The 22,584-nt window shown below is 36.6% G+C and overlaps 1 protein-coding gene across 5 annotated transcripts in view; it reads right to left on the bottom strand.

Annotated features, from left to right (window-relative positions):
* Window positions 1-2,352: 2,352 nt before the first annotated feature.
* CEP162 (centrosomal protein 162) overlaps window positions 2,353-22,584 on the bottom strand; it is a 43,954-nt gene continuing 23,722 nt past the window's right edge. For all 5 annotated transcript variants that reach the window (XM_030945337.1, XM_030945338.1, XM_030945339.1 and 2 more), the window contains 14 exons: window positions 21,406-21,548; window positions 20,370-20,597; window positions 19,606-19,740; window positions 18,592-18,704; window positions 17,714-17,819; window positions 16,839-16,965; window positions 15,785-15,948; window positions 14,287-14,391; window positions 13,034-13,258; window positions 11,255-11,925; window positions 10,299-10,440; window positions 9,219-9,317; window positions 6,295-6,429; window positions 2,353-4,573 (listed from right to left, as the gene is read on the bottom strand). In XM_030945337.1, coding sequence (XP_030801197.1) covers window positions 4,364-4,573; window positions 6,295-6,429; window positions 9,219-9,317; window positions 10,299-10,440; window positions 11,255-11,925; window positions 13,034-13,258; window positions 14,287-14,391; window positions 15,785-15,948; window positions 16,839-16,965; window positions 17,714-17,819; window positions 18,592-18,704; window positions 19,606-19,740; window positions 20,370-20,597; window positions 21,406-21,548 — 2,603 coding nt within the window. In that variant the 3' untranslated portion in view covers window positions 2,353-4,363. The remainder of the gene's footprint in view (window positions 4,574-6,294; window positions 6,430-9,218; window positions 9,318-10,298; window positions 10,441-11,254; window positions 11,926-13,033; window positions 13,259-14,286; window positions 14,392-15,784; window positions 15,949-16,838; window positions 16,966-17,713; window positions 17,820-18,591; window positions 18,705-19,605; window positions 19,741-20,369; window positions 20,598-21,405; window positions 21,549-22,584) is intronic.

Below are 22,584 nucleotides of genomic sequence, written 5' to 3'. Positions count from 1 at the left end.
TTAACTTACAACACATTTGAACTGCATAGTTACTATCCTTCTGCAGCATGTATTAATCCTGTAGAGCTATTTAAGTGTTTGGTTCCTGCTTCTGTTCTTTCCTGATGACAGATCTACTTTTTTCATCTTATCTCCTTTCTATATTTAAAGTCCTTCATGCTACTTTTCTCAGAAAAATAACCTGTCAGTCCCCACTGTAGAGCTCCCAAACCACTCCAGAGACACTGTGGCAGCAATAGCCTAATTCAGATTTTTGCTCTGCCTCAAAGCAGAGCCAAAGGCAAACACAAAAATGTTCTACAGTCTTCAAAAGCAGCTATTTTAAGGCTGTCCTTCCTTTTTTCCCCTTTAAAATAAAAACAGACATATTTTGCCTCAGGGGAAAGGGCAATATATAACCTGTTACAAAAAGTTCATATTTTCTCAGAAAATCAACTCATTGATGCACTAGAAAGTGTTCTAATCAGAGTACTCGGAATTTAATTGTATTTGAAAATGGAATTTTTGTGAGTTTTCTTAGTGCTTGGCCTCAAGCCTCTTCTCAAAACTCAGTATAAATGCATCACCTGCAGCAGATTTAACTGCAGAGACATAGCTCCTCTAAGCCAGCTATATATGTTTGTTTGCCTAAACATGTCTTATATTCTGGAAGAACTTACTATGTCAAGTTATTTATCCCAGTTTTCAAAGGTAAATACTTGCAAAATGATCTTCTATGTAAACAAGTTTTAGTTGTGTATTAAAAAAAAAAAGGCAAAACCCCAAAACCTATAATGTAAAATCAGTAAATGCCTGCTCATAGAGAAGAGAATGGTAAAACTGTGATTGTCTCCACTACGATCCAGAGCCATTCAGTCTCTGAGACTGCCAAGTGAAGTAAACAGGGTCTATTTGTAATAAATTAAGTACTTATGCACCTGAGCCCTCGACCTTGAACACTGTAACACTGACATTTTTGGCCACTTTTTAGCCTTGGATATTGACAGGTACCAAGGACAGCAGAGAAGAACCTTCTACCACACGTTCTCCAATGAGAGCAAGAGAGGCCTGTGCTTTCTTAGTTTTGGATGAGAAATATGTGGTTAGCTATATGAAAAGCTACTTTCAATTCAGACTTACCACTGGATTTCTGTTCAAGAGTCAGGGCAGCACTTGATACATGACCCCCTTATTCCCTGCAGAAGTGGATTTGCACAGCTAGTGCTGGTGTATTTGTCCTTTTTCCTTGTACTTTCCGGAACAGGTTAAATATGGGATAGAGGGGCAGACTTGAAAATGTATTATGTGCTATCACATAAAGTCTTCATTCACAATAACCTATTTAATTTGTTACATGAACAATTCTGACATGTATTTCAGAGAACTTGAAATGGAACACACTGCTGCTGTCTCTGCCCCAGGTGCCATGATGAAATCTGATCCTTTTCTTCTCTGTTTTCCTCTCTTGAAGCAATCTAGGTCACTGAGTCACCTAGCCAGCTGTTCACATAATTTCTTAAAAGCTTCAAACAGGACAATTCAAATTATTATACTCTAGCTGCTTTGCTGTAAACAGATGAAGTCCAGCTAAGCATTAGGCAATGATTTGAGGATACTACATTTAATTCTTTAAATCCATCCATTATGCCTCCTGGAAATGCATGATGAAACAGGATGGCACAGGAAGAGGAAAAATATACATGAGGAGTATATAATTATGTAACTTCTTAAGAGATCACCCTGAAATCCTCAGAGAGTCAGTAACAACTTTAGAAGAGAACTTAAAACTTGCACCTTAGTTCTCTAAAAGGACACCCTAGCTGCATCCCTCTGTTTCTGTGCAGAGGGCCCACTTCATGGTAAATGCCTAAAAACTGAAGACCATGCTTCAGTGAGTGTACAACTGCATAAATACTTGTAAGAAAATGGTATAAACCCTCTGATAGCTTACAGTAATGGTAAATAACACTGTCCCTGCTCAGTAAAACACACTCAGAGAGAGAATTTAATTCCAGCTATGTAAGATACCAGCAATTTCTGAGAACTGACTGTAAGAATTGTAAAAAGTGTTTGAATTAACTGCATGAACATTAGGGCAACCCTCTGTAGTTGACTTAAGCACCCTACACATGAGAGAGTTTCCAGAAACTAAAAATGCTTCCTCTAGGATTCCTGTCCTAGGAACCCCCATCCAGGACCTGGCCTCTCTGGGAACACAAGGCTTGCAGTAGTTGAAAAAACATCTCTCACTTCAGGTCACACACTTTAATACTGTGTTACACATACAGCAAATTATACAGGAAATAAATTAGTTGAAATGATTCAATTTTTATCCTTTTCATTTGCAAAACAGACCCAAATCAAGAAAATGCATTATATTTACACATAGCTGATATTTTATATGCAAAGCATTTTTATATTTACACATTTTATGAATGTAGACTAATACTTTGTTAGATGGGGACAAAATTAAAATACTGACAATATCTGAACATGAAACAATCAAGATTACCATATTAATTGGCAACTGACCATCCTTTTAAAATATCTACATATATGTGTATACAGGCTCATTTTATGTTTGTGTATGTGCCAAAAAGAAAACACCTTGCACTTAAGCCCTGTCTATGTTTATATGGTATAATTTGTTATACTTTTTTGGTTTTATGCATGCTATGCTACATGCTTGTATGAGAGAAAATGCAGGTTTACTGCTGGTCCCTGAAGAACACAATACATAAACAGATAAGCACAGACCTGAACTATTTCACATCTAACTTAAATGCTAGGTTCAACCAATACTGCAGGTCCTCAGGGACCTAAGGAGTACAGTCTAGCTTTCATCTTTGCCCTAAATAAGTAGAGCTGACTGAGATACAACCTCAATATATGTGCTTGGGAATTCTTAAGGACTTGCAGCCACTGAAACTTCAAACTAATAATGTACTGATTTATTGGGAAAGCATGCCTTTCAACCACCAAATAGTTATCATCATCATCTATTTTAAATTTCCTTTATTTTTAATTGCTGCTTCTTGCTTTTAGCAGCAGGTTTTTCATCTATGTTAAGTGCAGTAGCCATGCTCATCATCCCCCCCCAGGCTCCTCTCTGGAGCAGTGCAGTTCCTATGGCTTCACAGCTTCTTTGGGCTATATTTCCTGGAGTGACAATTCTTCATTCATTTCCTGGAGTGATGATTTTTCCTTCCCTCCACTGGGTCCATCTCTTTCTTGAAAGAAGAGACCAGAAGTGTAGCACCCTAAGGTACACATTTGTGCTGCAGCAGGAATTGCTCCTATGTGCCAGCTCTACAGCACAGATGTGTAACTGGCAGGGCCTGAGGAGAGGGAGAAAGCAACAGCCTCCAACATTCAGGGTATTACCTGCCATGATGACTGTCAGTTCAGCAGAAAGTTCCCTCCACATTTGATGCTTTGGTCTGGTTTTTGGTTGGGTGTTTTGTTGTTTTTTTTTTCCCCCCCGTTTTTTTTTTTTTTTTTTCCCTGGCCCCTTTCCTAGCTTGCTCAACATTTTAACTCTAAATTTCCCCACCTACATATCCCTGAAGTCTGAGCTTTAGCCCACTGTCTTCACGTCTGACTGGTCTCTTAGCCTGTCAAGATCACCTACAGAGGTACTTACTATGTCAGATCCTGAACAGCCCATTGTAAAAACCTTATCAGTACAGCCTTCCCTTTTAAAAAGGACACAATAACTACACTCACACTGTATTTTATAGGTTTTTTCTCTATCTGCCCTGTAAGAATTCAGCCAGCCCCACTCTGCCATCAGTCTTACCAGCACAGCTGGAATAATCTGAAAAGGAAACAAAGAACAGCTTGAATGTGAGCACCACCAGGAATGCCTGCTCTGTTCCAGCCCTCCAATCATTCCCTAAAGTGGAAAGAGGTCTCAAGAGAAGGAATATTATATGAATTGGAGAGAGAGAAACAAATGTTGGAAAAATACACTTTTCCTGACCTATGGAAATGAATACATCAATGCTATACACTAAACATACAAACCAAACAGCTTACTACTCAAATTTTTCACAAAGGAATCACTATAAGACAAGTTAGAAATCAAGAATTCACAAGTCTGTGAAAAAAGAAATTTTTCAATGGTAGTTGAATTAATGGAATAACCTCAATATTCCTACTATTAAAAATTATGTAAATTTGTTACTAATAAAATAGAAGACATACAGTATGACTAGAGTATTGCTCAATCCAAATCTGCCTCTAGACATGAGAGATTCCAGAGAAGATCAGAATACAATGCAATTTATACATGTTGCAATAATGATTTTCAATAACATTTCTACACATAATGTTGAATATTAAAATTCTGCTGCTCTATTTAACTACTACCTAATCATGTCTTCTAACAGCTGCCTGTCACTCTGAATCCACTGGAATCAGGTGCAGGAATAACAACCCCTTGTTTCTGCAGTTCACGTAAAACATCGAGTATTGAATCCAGCTCCATTCGAAATTTCTCCAGCTCCTGATTCTTCTGCTGGGCCAGCCTTCGCCACCTCTCCACCTCCTGGGTTTGCCTTACTTCAGAAATATGCTGTCTTAGTTGGCTTGCCTGCAAATTAGAAGAAAGCACAGTGATTTCCTATTCCAATACGCAGCCAGTGCTGCCACTTTGCACAAATCTGCCACATCATTTTATCTGATGCTCAGTCTCAAAGCTAATGCTCACATTAAGTGGAAGCAATTTGTTCTGAGTATTACAAAAATCATTCTGATAGCAATGAATTCCTTTAAATATTTGCATTAATGACAGAAGGGTAGAATTGATTATTGACCAATGAGGCCCAGGAGAATTTAATTTATCCTCTCCAAAGCAGCAATTAAATTTGAATATTTAAGGCAAAGCTGAGCATATAACATAAACCCTCTATAAATTAAAATTAACTTTTTGAATTTCCACTTAAATGTGGTAATTAAAATAATGCTCTGCAAAACAAAGTAAATCTGAATGACATGTTGTAGCCTACTACTCTACTTTTAAAAACCACAAGTTCTATGAATTATCAGAAAATATCCTGTAGTCACAAAGAGCTGATGCTGCTGCAGATAAAAGTATGAATAACTTTAACATGAATCCCTAACATAATCCTATTAAGTTACACAACATAAGAAGTATCATAAAATACCAAAAGCTCCACAATTAATTGTAATAGATCCTTTAAAGAGAGGCCATAATTATCATATTAATGATAGGCCATAAATGATCATATTTACAGTTTGATACTAAGGATAACCGGTTAACTTTGTGCTCAGCAATTTCCTTTTCAACGCTATTCATTTTGATTTAATTAATTTGGGCAACTGTTCAATGCCCTAGTGCTGATGGTTAAAGGAGAAAAACTGGGACAAATCAAAACCCAAAGCATAATACATAACAAGGGCAGGAGCACCACAAAAAGATGAAATTGTTTAGCACTAATTATGTATACTATTATTTCTTTAAAAAAAGCCCAAAACATGACAAAACATCTTAGTAAATACTATTGGTATTCAGTGGAGACAGATCACAGAATAGGCAGCAGCAAACACTTCACAGAAATGGTAAGACATCCTCACATTATATAAAAGCAAATTAATAGCAAAAAATGAACTTTATTACAGTCACCTTCAGCAGGACAGAATGTGAACAAAAATAACAAAGACAACAGTGGCAACAGAATTTATTTTTAATCCAATGACTTGTTTTATGCACGGGTCTTTTTTGAAAGAAAATAAGTATCTGATGTAGAAATGTACAAGAAGAAATCCTTCTACAACAAAAAAAATCTGTATATTAAAAGCATATTCCTTGAGATCTGGTTTTAAAATTTAAAATGAAGTAAGATATTACTATACTTTTAATGCAGCTTTTCTGAATAGGGCTGCAAGGGCTAGATAATTACAGTTCCATAGAGGAATATATTATAGGTTAGACTCTGCACTCCAAACTCTTGTCAGTTTTCAGTAGCTTGCTTTCATTGTGAAACTGAAGTATGAAATAATGATATTGACTCCAAAGGTCTGTCTGGAGTCCAACCCTCTGGGACACCAGGACCTCCTTAGACCAGGCAGCAAGGAACTTACCCAAGTAATCTTAATTAGCACAGCGGGGTCGAGCTGACCAGGCCAGCACCTACACTCACTTGCATTAGCAGGCAAAGACAAAACCATGGCTACATAAAAACTACTTTCCTCCTGCAGTGTGAGCTAAATAAGCCTGAATAAATACCATAAAATTACAGTTAAACCAATAAATTGCTCTTGAGAAGTAAATGCAGCTATGCACTGGTGTACCTTTTGAATTTCATGCTCTCTTGCTGCATGTCTGCTCTCTATATGCTTGATTTTCTTTTCCAGGCACAAGAAATGTTTCATTTCAGGACTCTGGCTCTCCCTGGCCTCTCTCAGTTCTTCCAACAATTTTGTCACCTACAGTCAAAAAGAGAATTGATGAAAATTGTTATAATTGTGTTAGGCAGTGTATAAACCAGATTACTTTAAAAATGTATTTGCATTGTTTAATCATTATATTCAAAAGCTGTAGAAAGGAAGACATAAAAGAGAAATCTTCTTTGTTCAAAAGCTTTAACAGGGACTCAGGGACTTATATTAGGATTTTTCATTTCTAAGAAGTAGCTTGAGGACATGAAAGTCTAGGCCTCTTTGATAAATCCAGTCCTGTTAATAATGTTATGAAGGGATTGTGTTCTGTCACCTTTTATACTTCATACAACAAAAGTTAACAGAGAATATTATGATTAGATGTTCTTATACTTTCCTTTCTCACACCCAAGATAAAGACCAAATATAAAAGATACCAGTTTCTAAGGACTAAATGAATTCAAGACATGCTGCTAAGAGAGATGATTACAAGCCTGAATGTAAGTTTAATAATTACCAGGTAAAATAACTTGACAATGACGTAAAACTGATTTCCTAATCCTCCAGAAATTCAGGGAAGTTTTCTTATAAAGCCCTACTGGTTTATTTTCATGCTTTGCCTGTTTTAAGTAACTTGATATTCCTTCATCCAAAGTATCTTTTGGTCACTCTTAATGTGTATAAGTAAACTAAAGGGAAAACTTTGACATCTTTATCCTTTATGGTAGTCCTTAGCTTCCCTTAGCCAATATATTTGGGAGCTGCTACCCCTCTTCAAGCACTCAGTCATCCTTGCCCCTCTGCTGTGAATTCACGTAGCTGGAAGCTTTGCGTCTTCGTAAGATGTTATCACTCTTACTGAGAAGTGACTCTGAGGCAGCTTACTATTACTTACACATTTCAAGGTGGCTTTCTAAAATAACAAGGCCTATATCAGTAGGTTCTTGCCTGTCCATTACTCCAGCAGATAAAACTGTTCAGCCATGTTTTTCAGAGGAGCAGAATTCTTAGTTTCAAAAGATCTGTGCAAATGAGTGTCTGCTGCTTGGCTGCTAAGTTGTCCTACTGAAGGCAAGGGCTGATGTGTGGTCTCAAGTATATAGTTAAATACAATTAAAAAATCATAGTGGAAAGATCTCATGAGGGGAAAAAAGCCCCAGGAGAAAGGAGGCTCTGTGTATTTTGCCAGTGACAGAACCACGTCAAATACAATGCAGTGCTATGTGCGAGCTGTTAAGGAAGCACTCAGTTAATGGAAAACATCCATGAACAGCGTTTCTGAGATTAGTATTCAAATATCAATCTTCCAAGAAGCCTCAGGAAAAACTCTGCCTTTTTTGGATGTACCACCATTTTAGACACAGGACTCAATCCTATTACCAGTGAGATGCTTTCCCCTATCACTACTATTTCCATTTGCAGGTTTGGTTGTCTTCTTTTCTCAGCAAAACTTATTGAATCATTTAATGCTAAAGATGTATTTTAAAAGCAGCACAGAAGTTGTGCTAGAGGGCAAAAGCAAGGCATAGATATTTCTCTCTGTACGGTCTTGCAATGATTTCTGTAACAAAGACACTCCTTTACATCTTCTTAAATACCAGCACCTTGAAGTTGGCCTCTACCATGTGGGTCAGACTGGATGATCTCTTAAACCATCACTGTCAATAACCTGTAAAGCAGTCATAGAGGAAAGAACAACATTTGTCTCACTGTACTCTTGCTCTGTTTTTCCAGGAAGAAGTATTACATATACTGACACCACTGGAATGAAACAAGCTTTGTAAGGAAAGCCAACATCTATGTGAACCCAAAGTCTCAGCCCCTATTCTGCAAACACAGAACTTGTTTAATAGGACATATTTTTTCTCCCCCTACAACCTACAGTTTTATACAAATACTTCACAACAGAGGTGGAATTTTGCACGTGGTAAGATAAATACTCAGAAAAATCTGAGTTTAGCGAGATAAAGATTAATTGCTTTTAATAACCCTTGCAAGCTAGAGTATTATAAAAAATTAAAGTTAAAATTAGTGATCTTCATACATCAAGGAGAAGGTGAATGAAGCACAGGCACAATGCTGAGACAGGCTACATCCTCCTGAACAGGAAAGGGCAACAAAGACTGGCCCTACTTCAAGAACAACAAATGCATAGTCAATGATTATACAAGTTTGAGCTAAAAGGTGGACAGCAATTTGATCCAACATTAACCCAAATGCAAAAATAAGAACAAGTGTAAATTTTAGATTATTTGCTATTGATTGAAGTAGAAGATTAGGAAAAAACCCAACCTATATACTTCTCTCAAAACCCACTGAATTTCATAACTTTTATAGCTAACTCTCCCTTCTTAAGACACATTAAGTTTCAGAGATAGCAGAGGAGAAAGCCAAGAATACAATTGCCTAAGTCAGTTCTATGCCAATGGAGGATGAAAAAAGAAAAGCTTTTGAAAACAGTAATAAAAAATCCTCTTAATTAAGAGGAATAAAGAAAAAGTCCTGTGGTCTATTTACCACTACCCACCATAATTCTCAGAGGATATGAAAATCTGGATTAACCTACTGATCAAACTTCATACAGATGTCAGACATTTCAAACAAAATAATAATAAAAATATTAACATCAAAAAAGGTCATAGTTCTGCATTCTGTTCTGTGTTGTTCTCCTGGTCACACTAGAAAAACCTTGCATTATCAGGGATAATTGATGTAGAAACAACTGACAAAGATTTTGTTCCTAAGACTTATTTTATTACATATTATTTCAGGCTTGACATGAATTATGATGAAAACTCTTATCAGACTAAGGTACCCCCATTGAAATTTAAATATACCTCTTTTTGTAGGAGTTGCTCTCTTATCTGTGAAACTAAAAGAGCTTCTTGACGTCTCTCTTGTTCACCAAGTTGTTCTTGAAGATGTTTTATTAATATCTAAAAAAGGTTTAAAAATATTTTGTCGTTAGCATACACATCCATGACAACATGTGAAAACCAATGCAGGAGAAGTACAGAAAAAAATAAGTAGCATTGAGAAAGCTGGGGCTGTTCAGTCTGGAGAAGAGAAGGTTGTGTGGAAACCTCATAGCAGCCTTTCAGTATCTGAAGGGGCCTACAGGGAATCCAGAGAGACTCGTGATCAGGAACTGTAGTGATAGCACAAGGAGTAATGGATACACATTGAAATGGAGGAAGTTTAGGTTAAATATTAGGAAGAAATGAAAGACTGGAACAGGCTGCCCAGGAAGGCTGTGGATGCCACAAACCTGGCACTGTTCAAAGCCAGGCTGAATAAGGCCTTGGGCAACCTGGTCTAGTAGGAGGTGTCCCTCCCATGTCCCTCCCAAGCCCATGGCAAGAGGGCTTGTGAGTATGATCACAAGTATGATCAGTGGTCTCTGAGGTCCATTCCAACCCCTTAACATTCTATGTTTCTGTGATTGTAGTACTGCAGGTGTAAGTGCTGTGCGCATTAACAACACTGCCTCCAAAACGTGTGTGTGCATGGGCTGTTAAATAGCACACAGGTACATATGTAGCATATGAAAACAAGCCTCAATCTTCAAGTTACTTTCCTCATTTATAAATGTTAAGTAATCTGAACGAAACAGCTCTTTCTACCCTTTATACCCTGTGTAAAATAGCCCAGAGAAGTGGTGGAATCACCCTCCTTAGACATACTCAAAAGCCACCTGGACATGGTCCTGGATGATCTTACTGAGCAGAGAAGTTGGACAAGATGACCTTCAGAGGTCCCTTCCAAGCTCAGCCATTCTGGGATTTTATGAATACTGTGGCACAGGATGATTTTTAAAACAATAGGTCCTACTTCAAAGAAAGTAAGTTTATAGTAATACCGAAAGAAATAACTTAAAGATTTATCTATATGTAAGTAATGTATCTACTGTATCTTACCTCCTGTGCTGAAATTCTGTTCTTTAGTTCAGCTACTTTAGAAGTAGAATGTTCCTTTGCATGCTGGCAAACAATCTTCTCAACTTCCCTCTGGTGGGAAGCCTGCAGAGATGCAATGTATTCTGCTGTGTCTTCCTGCATCCTGAACAGAGCAAGAGAAAAGTGAGATGCAGTAAAGCAGCTACAGACAGTTCTTCAAAAATGCAGCAGCTTCTCACTTGAACACACAAAATAACCAAAATGTTAAAGGCAGCAGATCTTGTATATTTCATAACAGAACCTTGCAGGACAGGATCACCATTACTTCTATTGCTCTGAAGGGAGAAAAGGGTGGGAAACCGACCATGGTGGATATGTGTATCATCTAACTAGAGGCAGTTAGGATACAAAAAATTCAGTCAATCATCTTTGCTGGTTCCTCTTATTAAAACAGTGGCAAGAGGACACATGCTTTTTAATCAAAATGCAGCTATCTTCTTTTAGATACTATTTTAGAAAATAATGTGTTGCAATCTAAATTGCATGTCAATTTCTTCTACTTTGTTTGTGAAGGGATGTAAGGGAGACTAGGTAAAGTATAGGGTTTCTACAGTTGGCCAAGTAAATTCCACTGAAAGCACACTCCAGGTTTGCAGGAAAGAACATGGACCAAGTATTAATGCCATACAACACAAAGCATCTAAGATATGATGATTTACACTGAGATACTTTACTTAAAAGCAGAAGAAATTGTAGCATTAATAAAAGCATTAACACAGGTTTGTCTGTAGAAAGCACTGTGATAGTGCACTGCTTTTAAAAAAAACCCAAAGTAACAAAAAAACCCCCAAAGTCAGAAACAGCACAAATGAAGGTATAAGCAACTTTCACACATGGCTGAATATTAATATGCTACCTCAATCCTATGTTTGCCAACAATGTAAGAAGGTTTTAAAAGGAATATGTTGAGCATTTACCTGCGCATGTTGCTTTCAGAATAAGCCAGTGCTGCCTGAGACTTCACCCGCTGCTGGCTCATTTCCAGGGACAGTTTCTCCAGCTCCTCTTTCAGATGGGCATTTTCTTGCACAACTTTCAAGAGATGAGAATCAGAGAAGGTATGTGGTTGGTGTGTTTTGTCATCAGTGAAAATGCTTAGACAGGGTTCAGTATTGTTCGAATTCCTTTTATCTGTTGCTGAGGTATTATTTTTCAAGACCTCTGTAGAATTCTCATTAGTGTTTGGTTTATTTCTCAAATTATTATCAGACAACATCACCATCCTTTCTTTTTGAAGTTTCTCCACAGTTTTTGTGAGGTCTTGTATTTCTCTATTTTTGGTGACCAGTTCTTCATTTAATTTTAACAACCTGTCTTTTGTGCTACCTTGTTTCATCTTAGACTCCATGGACTCTAAGTCTTTATTATCATTTTTACTTCTGAGTTTTAATTGGGAATTTTGAGTTTTAAGATTTTCAATTTCTGTTTGGAGGTTTCCAACAGTGATCTGATGGGTCTTCTTTAGATTCTGAAGCTCCTGTTCAAGTTCCACAGAAGTGGCTTTATCACCATTCAGTTTGGGTGGTTCATTCATAAATTCATATGCAAGTAGTTGCTCAAGCTCTGCAAGTCTTTGTTCATACTGTATCTAGGAGGGGAGTAGAAAGTAGGGACAAAAAAGCAGTTTCATAAGTGTACTGTTATTATTAGCCCTTCCTATTATTCTTTAAAGTTACTGCCCTTCTGAAGAAAGATTTCAGAAGACAAAATACAAATCAGGATTACTAACAAACTACTCAATCAGTTCAGGAATTAGTAAGTGAAATAATTAAGTCTGCTGTAAAACAGAATTACTTGAAAAATTTACTGCAAAAAATCTAATCACAATGGATGCAGTAATTATGGGATAGACAATTATATTGACAAGAAAATATTTCATTTTTATGTGATTGCGTTCTCTTCAGATTCTACCAATGTTAATTTTGTCATTAGGTACTTGTTATATGTCAGCTGGCAAACATTGATGTCACATGTTCAAAGTTGTATTTCACATTTTTCAAAACATCCTAATTTTTAACAGAACAGATTCTTTTTTTATGTATTTCTAAGTACGAAGAAAGAAGTATGAATTCAGAGAGAGACACAATCTTTCCTCCTAATGTGCTGAGGAAAGCCTAACCTTCTTAATAGCTTGGATGGCCTTTGAGGAAAGTATGATGAGCAACTTGTGGAGAAAAGGTGGAAAAAACTGGGCCAATGCTTTCCTTTCTTGCTCATTAAGCACCTATGCAGTTCACCTTTTCCTTGAAGTAAAATGCCAGACCTCCATGCTTCCTAACCCAAGTCTTTAGGCTCACTATCATGTAATTTTTGGACAGTATGTTTAGTGGTTCCCAATGCTCCCTACAGAAATGCTCAGTCAGCAGACCTCTGAAATCACAGCCTTTGGTACAACAAGGAATTAGAGAAGCAGCTACTCTGACCCACAGGGTGAAAACAACTTACCTTAACTGTAAGAATTAAATTACTATGCCTTAAGAACATGTCCTCTTCATTTCAAGATTATCCTAACGATTTAAATGCTATTTTTATCTTAGGTGCTGAAGGTACTGAAGGTACTGAAATTCTGGTTCTGATTTCTTTGAGTAATTTTTTTCCCTTGAATATGGTCTTTGCCTTCAGTTTTAACCACTACCCTGTGTTACACTTAGTTGCCTTGTGACTGTTACTTGCAAAGTACACTACTCAACTTTTACCTTTATTTTTTGAAACTGTTGTTCCATGGCACGAAGGCTTTTCTTAGCTTCATCATCTTTACCTTCAAGTTCTGTTTCTAATTTCTTTATTCTTCTCTCCAAAAATTCAACTGTGTTTGTTTTAGCTGAAAGATCATTAGTTTTCTCAGCAGCAGCAGCAGCAAAAATCAAAGCAGGCAAAGAATTTGGATACCTTCTTTTTAGAATTCCTTCCATTTCTCTGATCTATTCATAAGAAAATTAAGTCAAAGGTTAAAAATAATAAAGTTCTAATGAAAAGGGAACAGAAATAAGTGATAGAATGTCAACAAATTTCATTCCCTTAAGGTGGAAGAATGAAAACCATAGATGCATATATTGAGAATTATTTTATATTCCTTCCATTTATGTTTTTGTTTACAGAAAAGCAAGATTCATTGTCTCTTACTGACTAACTTACACATGATCTTAAACAAAATATTGTTCTGGTCTTCACATCACCTTATGTCAATAGTCTAAAGAAAGTCAAAAAAAGGGATTTGAGAATGGCTTTTAATGCTGTGAATATGCTTTTTTTCTGGATTTGCATTCACATTCTACTTTTCCAACTGTTAAGGATATTTCATAGCAATATTGGAACTATGCTCCCAATAACAGATTATATATCTTTTATTTTCTAGTATGCAATCATGTAAAACTAACATTTTGCATGCAGCAAACAAGTTCCTCCCTTATCTATAGATAAGATATTCATATCAGAATTCTGCAAAGGCTCTTGCCCGTGAGTCCCACATCCCTAACCAATGCAACTGCTACCTCCTCCAGGAGTTGCATTCCACTTGATGTTTTTTTAGTAGAAACATGGATTTTAAGGTCTCCACTCCCCCACTTTTCAGGAATTTTGTAGGAATCCAATAGAATTTAAACCCCTACTCTTGAATCAACTTGGCTGGAATTCATCATACTGTTAAGGGATTACTGAACGTGGACAGGAGTCTTAGCAAGCTTTGGCTTTGCCCTCTTGCTCCTTTTACAGAAAATCTAAACAATTATTTTAAAAGATTTTTAAAGTGATACCAGCTTGTTGAATATAGTAGCAAGAAGATTTACTTATTCTAAGTAAATAATTACTCTTGTGTTTATGAGTGTCCAATAACACAAGTTACTTCATCACAGAACTTCAGGCTGTGCTTTATCCTTATGAAAGCACTGGGGTTTCAAAAGACCTTATCTGAAACAAAGTTTAAATGAGAGAGAGTTCTTTTATTGCATACTTGTCGCTCAAGATCCTGAATTCTTTTAGCATCTGCTGCTCTGTCTCGCAAACGTTTCTTCTGTTGCACACACTGATCTCCTGCTTCAGCTCTGAGCTTCTCAACCTGTCCAATTTATGAAGACACAAACTGAAATATGTATTCAGAGACATTGTCCTGTAGTACAAAAGCATTTCAAACACACATAGTACAATGGAAATATTCTGCCATTTAAAAACTCATAATGGTAATTTCTGTACTAGATGATTCTTCAGACTCTAAACTCACATGACAGCTTCCTTCTCCAAAGCAACTGAAATTAGATATGGAAATCTAAAAGAGAATTTCAGCTCTGGGACACTCTTGTCTTTATACCAGGAACACTGCTCCTTTCTTTCATACTGCCAGTATACAGGCTTGATCAGTAAGCTGTCATACAAAGTGCTACAGTGCATTCCATGATTTCAGGATGGGTTTAGGAAATGGTTTGTGATTTGCAATGCTACACTATGTCATGAGATATAGAAACAGCCAAAAGGCAATGTTATATTGTGCCTAAATAAAAGCTGAGTCCCAGCTGAGAACCAGGGCCTGGATAACTCATGTTCCTGCATTCCTGTGATGCCTGGTCATGAGGACTCAAAGCTATAATCTAAAATTGAATTTCCTACCTTTATTAGCCACTATGATCTCTGATATTATATCCTGGATATTTAAAAATATTCCTATCTTGAATTCTCTCCCAGACTGGTAATATTACCAAGTCATGCTAAGTCGTGCTTTTATGCCAGCATTTTATAGTTTGACTGATTTAATTATTTCTATGAAGTCACAGCTCTAGGTACCAGAATTTTTAGACACCAGTCCAGCCCAGAGAAAATGCCAATAAAAATATTTCCTTTCACAGGAATGGTATCTTGATCAAAGTTTGATATGGTGGTGTCTGTCCCTGGCTCTCCTTCAGAAGCAACTCCTCTCCTCTGTGATGTCTCTAATAAAAGATCACAAAAGATTCCAAGATCAGTTATATTTTAGCACTGGTAAAATGTTTGGGTTTTTTTGTGAATCCTAAGTCTAATGTACTGACAATGCAAATCTCACCAGTATTCAAGATTCACGTATTAGTTTTGTTTTAAATTTCAAGTGTTTTGGGTTTTCCCCCCTACTACAGTAACCAGGGCGCTTTTCCTACGAAAGAATTTAGAACTGGTACTTAAGAGAAAAAAAAAAGTGTTACCTAAGTTACTATGGAGCAAAAAGGAGGAAAAGAGAATGAGAAGAAGGGTGTTCCTGGTTGTTAACATAACAATATACTTCTTTCCCTTAGGTCAAGAAATTTGAAGGTTTTAGGGAAGCATGTTACTTTTGTTCCCAGAAGCATTGGCAAGATGTCCAATAGAACCAATCTAATATACCAAAAAAAGGATTTATTATGAAGGAAATAATTACATTAAACTCATCACTGGAAAAAGAAACAATTTTCAGCTCCAACTTCTTAGATAAAGCTAGATATTATCACCTCTAGTTTTAGTTTCTCAATTTCTTCTCTTGCATCTTTAAGACGGGCTGCATCTTTATCCAGAAGATCTTGATTTTCTGCATACCACTGAAGTCTTTTTTTTAAATGAGTAATTTCCTGTTTGTACGATTCTTCCATAACTTTAAATTCATAAGACTTCTCACCTACAAGAATAAAACATTTTATTAGCAATTATGTATTGAAGGAGTAATTAGTCAACACTGTCTTCCTCAGCACATTTCATACATTTACCATTTTGACAACACTGTTACTGCAGTAGTTTTAAAACCAGATCCTAACTGGGATTTAAAAAGCAACAGTATTTGTAAAAACCCTTTTATTTTTCTCATACACAGCAGTACTCAATGGTTTACAGTTCACTATAGAAAGTATTTAAGACAGAATCTCAGGAAGATCTATTCTTGATTATGCTCTAATAAACAGACTTTCAGTATCAAGATGAATGACAACATAGAATATATGCTTTGATGTTTATTGATCATACTCCTCCCATTTAGGGATCAAGCATTTTCAGAAGAGACATGGAGGTAAGTATTACTGCACTTAGCATTTGTGATGCCTGACACTGGAAATTAGAGTCCAATTTTGAGCCCTCTCTCATTAACTCAAAGTTGGAAAAGCTCTGATAAGAATGCTGAAAAAAGTGCCAAGGTGTAAGTTATAGGTAAAAAATGAGCAAGAACTAAATAGGAGACTAAGATGTAACATAGTAAATCTTTTCTTATGAACAGAGTTGTCACATAATTTAAATAATTTTTTTTCCACATCCAGCGAAAGACTGGCAAGAAATGAAAGTTAACAGGTCACAACAAAGAGTTTGGCTGGATACAGGAAGATACTTTCTAACAGAGTACCGAAAGTACTGAGGCATGTCCTTCTCTGTATGCTTTTGTTAGAAGTTTAGACAGTATTTGTAAATGGTCTAGATGCATTTCACTAAGTAATACTTTAATAAGAAACAAGTTTTTGTTATACATTTATTTACTGAACTGCAAAGTAAGCAAAATTATTCAACAAAATGAAGGTGCTTTACTTGATGCAGATGCAATCTGGACTTTGGCTAAATCTCTCTCTTTTTTGGCTTGTACCAAGTCTACCTCAAGAGCTTGCTTATCTTGTTTTAGACGTCTTATCTCTTCTTGTAATTTAGCTTCTTCTTTCTAGATTTTAGAGAAAACAGTAAAACATGAAAAACTAAACACATAATATCCCACAAAACCCCTGAGCATGCTTTTTAATCACACAAAGATTAAATCACAACAGTTACATCCAACCACAGCAACAATAAGGTATTTTACTTTTGGTATTCTTGTCAGGCCCTGCAATAGAATAGCATGGGAAAACATAAGCTAAACATTTAAAAAAACCCCAAACTTTAGATTTTTTTAAGCCTTACTTAGCTGTCATAGAAGTAGAAAATCTCTGCCTTTCGAAAGGGTCAGTAAAGAAAATGGCTTGACTTACTTCTGAGACTGAAGACTGTAGGATAAGTGGACAAATGTATTGTTCACCCTACTACATTCTTGCCATTTTCTGCAAGCAGTCTCTCTTTTTGCTACACATGAACACTAGCAAACCTCAAGACCAAGTAGGACAGAAGGTCTTGGTGCCAGAGCCATCTCTAGAGATGCAGCCCCTTGGTCCTAGGTATGCACAGGTACAGCAAAAATCAGCTTGGGGGGGCTGAGATTTTGGGAGTAGCCAGTAAACAGACCGAGTGTCCAGGCATGTACATGCAGGTATGTTATTGCTAGTGAGCTCCTATCCTGAACTGCTGAGAAGGCCACATCAGGCCTGTGTGCATTGGGCCACATGTGCTCCTCGTGTTTCCTGTGGTATTATTTGTATTTCTGTGCTACATGCAAAGGCACTACTCCCTGTTATCTTACAGGCTTGGAATATCCCTACCTGTGCTACTCGAAGCTCTGAAATCAATTCTGTAAAACTCTGATTTCTGGCTGGTTCAGAATCCTGCATGACTCGTGACTGGTTGTTAATCTTCTCTATCTTTTCTCTAAACAACAACAGAAAAGCAGTTATGCAATGTGGTGATTCAGCATACTATCAGTGGTTACTGAAAAACAAACACAACCCCCTGCCCCCCAAACTGTACAACAAAGTCAATCTGGGCAGGTTCAAAACAAAAGAGAAACTAACATGCACAATATTTATACACAAACAAAATTCACTGTAAGGTGAAGTCTTCTCACCTCACATGAACTAGTTTATTTGGACTACACAAGGGAAGGAAATAAAAATCTACCCTGCATCAGTGGAACTCATTTACAGGCCTCTCCATAGCAAAGATCTGTAGATTAGGAGTACACACAATTGCTAGGTTGCTTTTCTTCATTACTAGCACAGGATGCAAATCTCACAGGACCTACAATGCAGGGAATTCTACACTAGCAGAACCTCTTGTGCCTCCTGATTTACTGTATGTCTTACAACAGCATCAGAACATCTTAACAACACCAGCAGAGCCAAAATATCAGAACGTGATGTATTATGTATTCTGATATGAATAAGAACATTGAAATATATCCCAAGTGGAAGTCTCCAGTCTTTCCACAGGTCTGCAACACCATCAAGAAAAGAAAGAATTAAGTGCCCATAATCAACACAAATCAATTCTCAAAAGAAGAAACAAGGCCACAAACCTCAGAAACACTAGAAAACATGCGCCTGATAAGACTCTGCAATTGTTCTTCAATAAAAAAAAAAAAAAAACAAAAAAACAGCAGAAAATTCTAGAGATTTTAGGTCAGATATGCAAATGAGCCTACCTTAACTGTATTAATTCAGACTTTAAGCACTGATTCTCCTTAAACATTCGTTCCTCATTTTTTTTGTTTTGGATTTGTAGCTCTTTCATTTGTTTGTATAACCTCTCATTTTCCTAAGTTGAGACAGACAAAGTTAAAGAATGTTCACAGATTACTGTTTTCTTCAGTTATAAAACAATTTTCTATGAATCACATAGTTTACCTGCTGAAACAGTGGAAGAAAACACTAAATATTTAATTACTGAGCTTCTAAAATGGATATCTACTTTCATTACCTACAATCTCATCCAAGTGTTTGCTCACTCTGCATGAAGGAGCTAAGACAGATCCTCTACAAACTACCCCAACTATACTCTAAAAACGTGTTCAGGGGTGAGTGTTGATAGATCAGGCTGCCCACACTCCAGTCCTGGGGACACAAATCATCATTGTCTGGGATGCTCACAGCCATATGTTGGAAAGACATTGTGTTTATATCAAGGAATCATGCTGAGCATCAGCTGGAAGCTGGTTGAGCTACCCACTGGATTTTACAGCTGCAAGTATTCAAAAGGATTATTAAACTTGAATTATCTATTTCTCCACTTGACTAAGTAATACAAATCAGGCATGCTAAAAAGGTTACCTTGAAATCTGCTGCTCAGAGCTTGAGAAAAACATTTTAATAACCAAAATTTTTCAGATTTCAAATGCTGCTTAAAAGTACCAATTTTCAGCTACATTTGGGAAAAAGTTTGTGGTTCTTCATTGACCATAAAGTATTTTCCCAGTTCTCAACTGAAAAGTTACTGATTTTTACAATTTAGAACATTTACACGGATCTGTGGAAAAACTTAGTCCAAACTAGATGTGTGAAAGACTTTTAAAACCTGCAATACGTTTGCCCTTCACACCCAAATCCCATCCACTTTTTGGAAAACCAGATACCTGTTTTCAACAGAAAAGTAGTAACCATTAAACAATTTTGTTTCTGAAACTGAATAAAACACAGGTCAACATGATGTGTGGTGTTACCTGTTGATAACCTTGAATAATGACCTCTTGATCTTCAATCTCTTTTTGTATTTGGGCCAGTTTTTCCTCAGTTATAGGAATTGTTGCTGCATGGGTCCACCTCTTTTCTTGGGTAATCTCTTCCATACTTCTTAGCTTTCAGAAGAAGACACACAAACAAGAAGAAAGTTTTGTTAGCAACATGGACTTTTCTACAAGACTTACAAGACTATGGTCTCTTCATTATGGTATGAGAGCAGACCAAGTGGCTCTAACTAGAGTTTTACAGAAGCATTATGAAAGAGAGAAAAGGTATAAAATGTTTGGGAAAAGCTAGATGTTTCTGTTCTTATGTCTCTAGACAGGAGGATATGTTATGATGGAGTTATTCTCAACAAGGGTATAGTGGAATAACTCTGGGAATATTTCATACAGACAAAACACAACATTGAAAAATGCATCAAGAATTATAAACAAGATCTCAGCATATAGTACTTATCTGTAACAAGTGGTATCTGTGGGAGTGAATCAAATCTTTGCAAAAACTTGCTGCAAGACTCTCAAAATAGCAAAGTAAGGAAACTCAGGATAACATGGTTTATCTCCAGGAAAAAAAAAATCATGTCTTACAGGCAATAAATGTAACAGCAGGTATACATTACAGGGTGTCCATGTAAATTCAGATTTTCTCCTCATCAACACCTCATCTAAAGTAACATTGATTCAATTTTCAGAAGCAACGTTTCTTCTCTTCTATAGGCACAGGATACAAGATGATAAAGTACCTTACTCTGAAGAACATAGTTTTCCTGACCCAGACGGGAAAGCTCCTTTTCATGCTGTGTTTTCAGTTCCACTATCTTGGCCTCCATCTCCTTCTCTTTTTGTGAAAGCTTGCTGGCCAGCTGCTGAATCAAATCCTGAGCTCTGCTCAGGTCCTCCTCTGCTGTTTGTAGTCGTTTTAACAAATACAGCTCTCTATCACAGCTTTTGAAAGGGGAAAATGATAAGTCCTAGGGCAGATAATTCAGGGAAACATTACACTGAGCTGATTGTTTACCAGAACTCTGCTCATCAGCTTTATATAACTGGTTTGTCTAGCTCTCAGCAACAAAACAAGGCACTTGAAAAAACAACCCAAAATACAACCCCCCCAACACTTTAATAGCAAAACATCCTATATTAATTTTAATGAGTTACCTTCTCATTTGCAAAATATATATGAGGAAAACAAGACAAAAAATCCAAAAAGAAACAAATAAACCTCATATGATAGACACCAGATTGTTACCATAGTTATTACATTATGCATCTTACTTTTAGAAAAGCAGCAATGCTTTAGGTATTCAATGAATAGCTTTTTTATGCAGTTGATATGGCAGAAGGAAAAATCATTATGGTACTGTAAATTCAGTCATCTTGGAGAAGTCAGAAATATTTAATGCAAATGCAAATATTTAATGCAATGCAAATAGGAAAAATCCCTGAACAGTAGTACTATTTAAACATTCATAGCAGAATATTGTAAGTAGAAGTTGTATTTAACCATCTTTTACAATGAAATAGTAATTTTTAGAATTTAATAAGCGACTTTAATTACCTAGACCCATCAAAACAACAGCACTATCCAAGCAACTGAAAAGCAGTATAATTATATTTGCATATTTTAAAAGCAAAAAGTAGTACTTGACCAAAGGGAAGTCTTCATTCACTATTTTAGTATTTGCCAACCTTGTGATAATTGTTAAAAGCATTGAAAAAATAGGCTTGCAAACCAAGTAGTACATGCTATAATTAGGAGCAAGACTGGTTATTACTCACATGATGATATTGCCTGTTATAATCCTCAGCCTGGTGTCCAAGATTACTAACCACTGATTGGCCAGACAAAACTCTGTTAATATTTCCCTCCAAAGTTGGTTCATTTGCTGCAGATCTTATTATCCTAGTAGCAAATAAGGCTTCTTCATTTAGTCAGAAAGTAAAATAGAACAAATTATATTCAGAATTTTATGTCCTTTAAGAAAAATATGTATTCATGTGATCCAACATGTAGGTATATAAAGTATTCTACAACCTGAATTTTGAATGAAATATAGAAAGTTGAGAACAATGATATACCATGGAAAAGCTGGAGGGTTTTTATTTTTCTTTTTTTTCAGTAAGGAACTAATGACAAGATAAACAAAACCCAAGAGAACAACTGAAACAAGCAGCTGGATAATAAATCCTTCACAAAACAAGGTTAAGCTCACTCCTCCACTTTAGAAGTGGCCAATAATCTAAGTATACATAAACACAAAATATTTCAAGCTATGGGGAAGATAAGACACAGCAATTTTCAAAATAGACTTTGGAGTGCAGACAGTACAGAAAGAAATGCAACATTTATTTGTTGCATCAAATAACTTGACTGGACTAAGAAATCAGGAAAGATCCCTCTAGAGTCACTAACATACATGGAACTGTTCACATCTCAGCCTTCTGATAGTAACTAAAACTGCCATTTCAACTGCTCCTGCTTAGGAATGTTACACCTAAAAAAAACCCCACCAGACAATGATTCTTTTCCAAATTTCATGCCTTTTTAGTGTCACACACCCCTCAGAAGGGTGCTCCCTTAGCACTGATGACTTGGTAATTGCTTGATTCAATGCTATTCTACCCCTAGCTATAGAAGAGGCCCCGGCAGAATGCAGCCAGGTGAGATTAATTTTCTGAAATCACATAAAATTGAACTGTCATGAACAATTATAGCTACAGAGGGAAGAGCAATTTTGAATGAAGCCTGTAGTCTTATTTTCTCAGTACTTGTCATTCACTTTACCACCTTCACCAGGCTGTAAAACCTCTTCCTTAGAGGGAGACACATCAATGTACTGAGGAACTGAGGTCCTCCAGTTCAACAGCTGCCACTGAAGCACCTCCCTCAGACAGGTAAATAATCCTAAACTGCTTTTCCTGACACTACCTGCAGGGCTTTTAAAAGCACTGCATGCT

Source organism: Camarhynchus parvulus, chromosome 3 (assembly GCF_901933205.1).
Source record: "Camarhynchus parvulus chromosome 3, STF_HiC, whole genome shotgun sequence".
NCBI classification, from domain to species: domain Eukaryota; kingdom Metazoa; phylum Chordata; class Aves; order Passeriformes; family Thraupidae; genus Camarhynchus; species Camarhynchus parvulus.
Note: the sequence above shows the minus strand (reverse complement) of the source record. Positions and strands in the feature narration are given on the sequence as shown.